This window comes from Chanos chanos, chromosome 14 (genome assembly GCF_902362185.1).
Source record: "Chanos chanos chromosome 14, fChaCha1.1, whole genome shotgun sequence".
Taxonomy (NCBI): domain Eukaryota; kingdom Metazoa; phylum Chordata; class Actinopteri; order Gonorynchiformes; family Chanidae; genus Chanos; species Chanos chanos.
In genome coordinates this window covers 15,608,693-15,617,552 of record NC_044508.1, presented here as the reverse complement: position 1 = coordinate 15,617,552, position 8,860 = coordinate 15,608,693, and the positions used below count along the sequence as shown (strand labels likewise).

The 8,860-nt window shown below is 43.0% G+C and overlaps 1 protein-coding gene across 1 annotated transcript; it reads right to left on the bottom strand.

The window, feature by feature from the left end:
* Positions 1-512: 512 nt before the first annotated feature.
* stil (STIL centriolar assembly protein) lies at positions 513-8,117 on the bottom strand. Its single transcript, XM_030791108.1, has 16 exons — positions 8,032-8,117; positions 7,762-7,869; positions 7,555-7,670; positions 7,207-7,394; positions 6,305-6,555; positions 6,080-6,163; positions 5,784-5,870; positions 5,405-5,552; positions 5,070-5,179; positions 4,789-4,915; positions 3,506-4,591; positions 3,253-3,397; positions 2,922-3,141; positions 2,570-2,717; positions 2,111-2,409; positions 513-1,260 (listed from the first exon to the last, which is right to left on the bottom strand). The coding sequence occupies exons 1-16, from the start codon at positions 8,115-8,117 to the stop codon at positions 513-515; spliced, it is 3,951 nt and encodes a 1,316-aa protein (XP_030646968.1).
* Between the last annotated feature and the right edge of the window lie 743 nt (positions 8,118-8,860).

Genomic DNA, 8,860 nt, shown 5'->3' with positions numbered 1-8,860 from the left:
TATAAAACTAGGCATTAAATAGAGATGTGATATCCATATGAGCATTTATAACACAACTTTAATTTAAAAGAGGTTTAAAATTGTTAAAAACAATACAGGAGAAATAGCATTCAAGTACATCTTGATAACAACTTATCTGAATTAAAAACATTTGCATTTCAAACTGGAAATTGAGGCACCGGTTTTATAAACAAATAACTAAGAACCGACAGACATGTGTTTACATTAAAATGACAGGTAGGAGAGAGAGACACACATAGATTTAATTATATAGCAGGAATTTAGGCTATAAACATTTAAAAAAATACAAAATCCCAAAGTAGCTACTACACGACAAAAAAAAGACACAGATAAGCAGTCACAGTGCTAGAAAAATTAAAAAAAATGGCACCACAGAAATCAGTTTGTAAACAAATAGAACTTTTAAAAAACGGTTTCAAGACTATACTTTTAAAAGGCAGACACTTCATGAACTAGTGACTTTTGTAACATGTAGAATTCCATGTCTCAATTCAGAAGAGCTTAGGGAGCTGTCGCAACCTGCTAAGATCTAGGAAGTTCCCCACAGATCCCTGTGCCTCCAGGTTATCCTGGGACCCTTGATTTTCAGACATGGAAGAATAACGTTGGAGAGGGTTCAACTTGGCACCATTTTCCTTCTCTTGGCTTATCTTACAATGGGCAAGAGGCTGTGTTTTTGGATGTAAACCTTGGATCAGATGTCTCTGAGAATCGTTCAGGGAGTTCTCAAGACAGGGTACAGGGTGGGTCTTTTTGTTCGTTATGTTCTTGAGCACTAAACCTTTTGGATTGTCCCTTTCTTGTTCAGTACTGACATTTTCTGATTGTTCAAGTTGTAAAGAACACCCAAGGGCAGAGTCTGTCTGCACTCTATGTTTGATTTCATTATCCTCATCTTCTTCTCCACTGCTGTTCCCAGCTTCGATCAGCCCGTATTTCTTCATGTACTTACAAGTTGCAAGAGACATGTTGCTGGGGGATAATATGCTTAGTCCGACACTGCTCTTTTCCACAGCGCTCCTTCCCAGAAGCACAGAACCGAGAGTCGGTCTGGACCCAGGGGACAGACCACCCATGGAGAGTCTGGAGAGTTGAGAGTCACTGAGGTACTTTAGGGCAATGGCATTGGCCTCCAGGCTCAGGTCTACACTTCCACTTGGACCCCAGATGCTAGTACCCATAGATTCAGATAGAGCCAGTCTTGGAACTACTGCCTCAGGGTTTATGTAAGCCAGGGTGCTGGACAGAATAGATCAACCGTCATTAATGATAAATATTTCAAGAAGCAACAATAAGAAGAAATTACACATACATATTTCACAGCCCTTTTGAGAATTTTATATCAGCAATGAATTTTTAACCTCTGCTCTCATTTCTGTCAGTTCCTATTCAACTTACCAGATAAAAATTGTTAATAACAAGAAAACTGAGAAATAATGGGAGGTAAAAAGGGGAGCACACGTCTTTACTGGGTCGTCATCCAACAGTTAGATGTAATTTCTGCATGCGTGTAGCAAAACAGTCACAAAGCCACACTACAGCAACGTACCGGTGGGTCATTAACCAACTCCTACAACTCCTGATGATTTATTTTAGTTTCTTCATGTCACTAGTTAAAGTATATTAAAAACATTCACTCCTAGGTAGCTAGAAGAAGTGATTACCATAGCTAATCAAGATAACATTGCTAGCTTGAATGTCATTTGCTTATCAGGCTACCTTCAATAAATACAATAAAATATTAATGTGGGCATTTCTGAATATGAACTTGATGCAAACATACAGGAATGGAGGAGGAGGAGAAATTTGTGAAATCTTTTTTTTTTTTTTACAGAAACAATGATTAGATCCTTTTTGCTCTGAGATATACCCAGAGATGCTTTAATATTGGATGCTTTTAACTACACTGACTGATTTTGTTCTAGATGCTTGTTAAAAAGGTTCTTCTCAAATAGATTTTGGCTGTTTCAGCTCTGCCACAGTCAATTGCTCATTGGCCCTTAATAAAAATTCTGAGAATTTAAAAACAGATTATGACTGCACCCTGGAGGACACCTGAAAACATGTCAGTGGAGAAGTAAACTTGTACCTTGCACTCTCCACAGTTGAGCGGGTGGCCTTTCCAGGGAGGGCCGTATCAAGCTCCACAGTCACCCCGAGCTGCTGCAGTTGTCTTAATGTGGCACTGAATACCTGATCCTGTCCTGACTCCTTGGCTTTCTGATCCTTTTTCTGAGGCTGGGGAGGGGAATGTTTTGGAGGAGGATCCCTAGACCGTTGACCAGTTGGCGACAAACTCTGCCTGTCTCTTGAATGCGTGATGCATTCATCTCGCCGTACTTTTTCCTCCTCTTCAACAGAGTCCTGGAGTCGACTTTTCACTTGAGCCTAAAGAAGTCAGATGTGAGATAGGAAGAGTTCATGTCCCATCACTCAATATCTTCTTTTAATCATGAATGCTGCCTATAACTGCTGCTGAGGGCATACAGTTTACTAAAACTTGTATCATTTAACAGAAAACTTTGTCTGAAAACTTTAATGGTTGTACCAGTAGCTCTTGATAAAATCTTGGATCATCGGCAACTTTAACTTCAGATGAACCATCTGTAGTCGGAGACTCAGGCTGACAGTACATGCTGATGCTCTCACCCAGCACAGGACTCTGAAAAGATCTGCCTCCAGCACTCGACAGTGTACTGCTGGGGGGGAAAAAAAACCCCATAACACAAAGATTATTGTAAAGACTAGCACAACTACCATCCACAGTCAGTGGATTGTAACCATTATGCAGTGCACGTTGTATGTTTTTCTCTATATTGAGTATTTCATTGGTTAAACCAAATCATTTTGTAAATCTGTCCCTAAACCACAAAGCATATGAAAACATCACACTTATGTACTTTTGTTGTGGCGTTGTAGCGGGATTTGAAGGTGTTTTTGGGGTTTGCTCCTCTCTCTCCTCCTCCTTCACAGTGTCTAGGATGCTGTGGTTGTGGTGGGAGTTCCCTAAGGAGGCCAAGCTGACATCATGTGCTCCGGGTTTTATTTCTGACTGCCATTCCAAAGGTGGAGCTTCATGTGAGGAGCTCTCACTTGTGCCATTCCAAAACAAACTAGCACCTAAAAAAATGCAACACTGACTGTTAGAGACTATTAGATCAGATTAGCACTGAACAATTATCTGACTCATTTTTAATGGATTTTTTTAAAAATTCTTTTTAAATACTGTACCTGTTCCAACAGCAACACTGACACTTGTCTTCCTCTGTGGCTTTGGGGAGGTCTGTTTTTGGATGACTTGCTCTTGTGCCAAACTAGGTTGAGGGGATACCGAATGACTGGATGACTTATTCTGGGCTTCTAAGAGCTTCTGAATCTGAGGAGCAAAAGAAGTGAATCAGATAAAAGATTTAACAGTCGCTCTGGTAAAGACATTTCATTGTTTGGTAATTCCACCAATACTTCACATTCCTCTGACACTAACCTGGGCCTGCAGTTGTTTGAGTTGGCGGTCCTGATCCACAAGGATTCTGTAGGCATCTGCAGGGAGTAGGCCCATCGCCCCATCCACAACGGTTAGTGGAGCACCATCAGACTGGACGTGGTAGCCTGGCCGTGTCTGGCAACACTGAGCCTGACAGACATGCACTGGGTGCTCAACAGGCCCTCTGTTATGTACTGGAGAACATGGCCCATGTGATGCAGGGCTAGGCCTGGGAGCAGTGGTAACGCAGACTGGACTCCTGTTCAGAGATGAGGGACAGCTCAGGGACTGGCGAGACGGAGAGAGGCAACAGTCTTCGCGAGGAAGGCTGTCACAATGCAGTCCACTGGGAGTGGTGGGAGACACAAGCACTGGGGCTGGGTGAGGTGGTGTTCCTGTCCAAGAACCAGTATGGTACATAGCACCATGGGTGTAGTGGTTGGAGCAGCAGTTACAAGGCCTTGCCACAGAATTAAGAGGTGGATTGGATGCTGGCGTGCTGTGGAAGACCTTGTTCTGATGCGAAGGCTGCATGTGGTTTTGACCTGGGACCCCTGAGCTGTGTCTGGGACTGCAGTGACCTGGTGCCTGTGGTACAGATGGTGAAGCCAGAGGGAAAGAAGGTGTGGTGGTGAGGCCCTGTGCGGAACGCTGCCTCTGCAGATGTATGGAGCCATTGGGAGAACATCCAGTCTTTGGTGAAGAGGATGAAGAGGAGGAAGATGAGGTCGAGGACGCGGACGACTGGTTTTCCTTTGGCCTTTTCCCCATTGAGGGACCAGATTTCCTACTCATTCCTGGCCTAGGAGTGTGATGGCCTACATTAGTATGTCCTTTGGTGGCCTTTGGCTGTGAAAGGACAGGGGTAAGGGGTCTTCTAATGGGCGGTGGACCAGCAAGAGCAACCTGACCTGGTGGTCTCGGCCCTGTGTGGGTTTGGTGAGAGGAACCACTACCCCTGTTCTGTAGATGTACAGAAGGAGCCTGTGGAAAGCTCTGGTCACGTGATTCCACCATTTTGCCATCCATGAAGCTGGCATCCATCACCAAAGAGAGTTCAGGCACTGAAGGGTGGATCCGTTTTGCCTGGAAACAAAAGAAAATGAAATCAAAATAACTAAAAATGCAAATTCCACGTTGTGTAGAAAATCAAATCAAGCTTTAAACAAAAGCCTCAGAACAAAATGGCAACATCAAAAACATCCCACCCTGACAGTAAATGATCCATTAGTTGTGGATTGGAACTAATGTTAAAAGTTGTTAGCATCTGTATGGTGACGAACCTGTTGACTGACAGGATGAGGGTTAGGCGAGGGTCTGGGTGAAAGGTCTTCATCCTCTACGCCTGAATCATGATCGCTAATGGACAATTTGCTCTGTGGAGAGGATGATGATGCACTCACAGCATTCCTTATGGGAGAAATGAATACATTTGCTGAGTTACAACAATTTCTGTATTCAACTATACAATTCTGAATAAATTCAATACTGAAATGTACATCACAGTTCTGAAGCTTGACTGTAGGTATTTCAAAAAAATAATCTGGAATGAGTTTTCCTGTACCTTGTGAATGAACCATGGGACATGGTTTCTTTGAAGAGCTCTGTCTCCTGATTCTGGTTTTCAGCACTGAGCTCAAACTGCAAAGGACGCCCTTCAGACGGCTCTACATTCTGTCCAGGAGAACAAACGCAGTCAGTCATAATCTACTGTTTTTTTTACAAACGAGAAAATACTTTTACTAAAAAAAATTTTTGGATTCAATATACTAAACTAAAAGAATGTCAGCACAAGCCAGTAGTTCATTATCAGCAGACTCTCTTAAAAGAACACTTTGCCTTGAAGATAGAAGAATGTACACCATGTATGCCTCAGCTGACTACCCTTTGTGTACTGACCTTGTACAGTGTAATAGACTCTGTGCTGGTGAGCAGCTGAAAGCTCATGTCCTGCTGCCCATCACAAAGATGGACCTGGTAGAACTCTGGATCTCTGTGTGTCAGTGAATACAGAACCACCAAGAATGCACCACCTTCGGACGTTACCCTACGGAACCACGTAAAAAAAAAGGATCATAAAGATCAAGTCACTTACAACAGCAAATACCTATATTTCGATAATATTGCTGTGAAATTTCTACCATTACAAAATTACCATCAGTTATCTTTCAGGGACTGCTGTGAGTCACTTTGACAGCCTGTGAAATTTAATAAAGAAAGAAAACGGAGCCAAGTCACTGGGCATTAGAGATGCTGAGCAGATGGGGGTGGGACTCACCTGTCTTGAAGGGCGGAGCAGTGCAGGTACCTCATGCACCAAGCCCACACCTGGGGATTATGTATGTGTGTAATCCCACTCAACCATCTGTCATATCAGAGAGAGAGAGAGAGAGAGAAAGAATTAACTATACCAGCTGTGTGATACTGACATCAGCCAGACAGTTACCCTCACAATGTCAAGAGTGTCTCAAGAGACTAAGGGTTAATTAGTGGGATCAAATTACATCACCCCAATGTCTGCAGATCACTGAATGTATACAATCCAGAAAACAAAAAAACAAAAACAGCACTTACACTCCTACAAGAGGAAGGGTATAAGCCTTTGGATCAGATTCAAGTATTAGAAGCAGTTTCCGAGTTTGGTCCATGGTCAAGAAGCTAGAACGAACATGAGGAATAAAATTAAATAAAGATAAGAATGACGCTTGTGGGCAAAAATAATAGTTTATATGTATGACTGAGGAAAATAACGTGACAAATACATTATTATTCTCAAAGAAGGTCTTGTCATATTCTCACCCGCGTTTTCGGCAGGCTGTGTGAGACTGGGCCACGCTTGCTGGGGAGCTGAGGTTCCTAGCCAGTGCCGTGGGGATGATGGGCACTGCCCTGACTGGGACGGCATCTAGTATACTGGACACTGTGACAGCTGCCCAGTGCAGACTAAAACTCAGTCTGTCCAGCTGCTCTGTGCAGCTAAAGCGAGCACGCAGGACAAGAAGCTTAGACACGTCCAGAGTCTCTTTACTGCTGCAACAGTGCTGGAGCATCTGATCAAGAGGAAGGTGAGACAATTAGCGAGGAACTTCCATCCAGTACTAAGTCTTGAATACACAAGCTGCAAAGTACACAAAAGTTATGAGTCTTGATACAGGTATTCATATATTCTCCTCAGAAACCAGAAGAACTACAGCAGAAACACCATGTGCCAGCAGGTTCTGATTACTATTTCGTTTAGGTAAGGGGCGTTGCCCTCGGTTGCCCCGACAACAGGAGAAGAGTCCTTCTTACATGACCGTTAGATAGTGAGTGCCAATCTGTACCACCTAGCCACAATTGATATCACAGTCTTACCACAGATAATCTGTTAAATAAACAAGATGACAGATTGGACATCTTCACAGTACTTAACGTTTTAATAACCACACTGCTCTGGGCAAGGCCATTCCACAGAACATCTGCCACTGACAGGTTGCTGTAACCGCCACACTGAGGTGGATACAAATGTTCTTTGCCATCGCCCAGGTAACAGGAGAAGAGGGCTTCTAAAACAGTCGTTAAGATTTCAAATGCGTGTTCCCTTCATGAAAGCCATCAAACGTCACGGCAAAGACATTGCTTCACATCCGTGCAGATTTCCATTTTGAAACAACCACACCAACAGCAACGCAGAAATTAAGAAACTGATTAAGACAAAATACCTTAAATGAGATGTTGAAATCATCTGCAGAGTGCACCACAGTGTCCACTGATGACACCTGATGAGCTTCAAATACACAGGGTACAAGAGCATCCCCTGGGAGCAGGGCTGTGGGAGCCTTTCCAGGGGAACCAGTGTGTTCTTTGCCTGGATCAAAGCGATCCAGGGTCAAAGTCACACCTTCCTCATCTGGCCCAAGATAAAATTGACATTCATAGTTAATTACATTTACAATAAAACCGGTGAAGCAGATGACAACGGAGAACAAGATATCTAAAATTTTCATTTTAAAATTAACAAACAAAACCTGCGAGGGCCTAGTGTTCGACGTGCACACAGTTGTACTCACCACTGTCCACAGTAAGCGTCCCAAGGAGGAAACAGGAAAACTGAGATTTGTTGCTCTGCCGGGCGTGACGGTGGGCCAGCCGTAGGGCTTTCTCCACCAGGAGTAATCTTGGGTTCCTGAAGAAACCATAGGCAGGTTATGCCATAAATCATCAGATAAGAAGCTAAATAAAATAGTGTTGACATATTAAACAGATTTTTGACTAACCTGTAATATGAGAGATGAAGGCTGACAACATCTCCATTAGCAGTGGGGTCCCACAGAGCCACTTTGGACTTAGGAAAAGTTAGTGCTGTTAAGCCACTCTCTGCTGGCCTAGAAGAGAAAGGGAAAAGGGGATGAGAAGAGACTCGTGAGAGATTCTGTTTGAAACATGAAAGGCACAAAAAGGGTGTATTTAATTACCTATTCACATTTTAGCATTTAATTCTAGAGTATTTTAGTGAAGTATTTTTTTCCTCGATAATATTACCCTACCTGCGTGTTTGCACGGTGTCAGGTTTTAAGACATTGTCCAATATGTGAGGCGGCAGTCCCCGTAAATTCACCTGTAGACGGTTCATCCTTGGTTTGGAAATCTGAGACGACAAATTGAATCTGTGTCAACGTCGCTGTATATACATAGTTAAATCTACAAGATGTGCATGTTGGTTAAATACAAATTACAAAATAGAGTACAAAAATAAAACATGACGACTTAAATGTGCAATATTCCATTACAACGCTATCTACCTTACCTTGCAATAACCTAGATGCCCCACGCGCAGAGGGGACTTTAAAACTTCACTGCTAGTAAGTTAGCCAGCAGGTGACATGTCAAGTTACCTTCCTAAGAAGTTCATGAACGGACAAGTATTTGAGTACTTTCACTCACCTATGAGTCCGCTCAGATTTTGATCTTTGCTCAAAAAGATAAACGTGATTGTTGTAGTTTTCCCACAATTTCGTTTGATTCCTTACTCCACCCGATGTCTGTAGCTAGCTATAGCTGCATTTCGGTGCTGCGATGTTGGAAGGACTAACCAAAAACAATTGACAAACTCTCATTCCTGCAGTGAGCGGTATAAAACGCGGCAAAAGTCCACTCCAGCAGAGGTGTTGATGTTTTACCTTATCTGATAGTAACCTGGCGTCCAGTTAAATGAAGAACACTGGTTAGCAATCGAAAACCACAACAAGAACATTCTCCACTTCAGCCAACTCAAATGTAAATTTGTGGCGCTGTTTCCAGGTTCCAATGGCGGGGCAATTGATCAGCCAATAGAAATGGCCTGCTTCCTGTCTCTCGACCTATCAGAGCAGGGCA

Coding starts and splice junctions, on each gene's coding strand:
- stil (XM_030791108.1), bottom strand. CDS start 8,117: ATGAACCGTCTACAGGTGAATTTACGGGGACTGCCGCCTCACATATTG. Junction 7,671..7,761: donor CTTCATCTCTCATATTACAG/GTTAGTCAAAAA, acceptor TGGTTTCTTCAG/GAACCCAAGATTACTCCTGG. Junction 4,916..5,069: donor TCCCATGGTTCATTCACAAG/GTACAGGAAAAC, acceptor TTCTCCCATAAG/GAATGCTGTGAGTGCATCAT.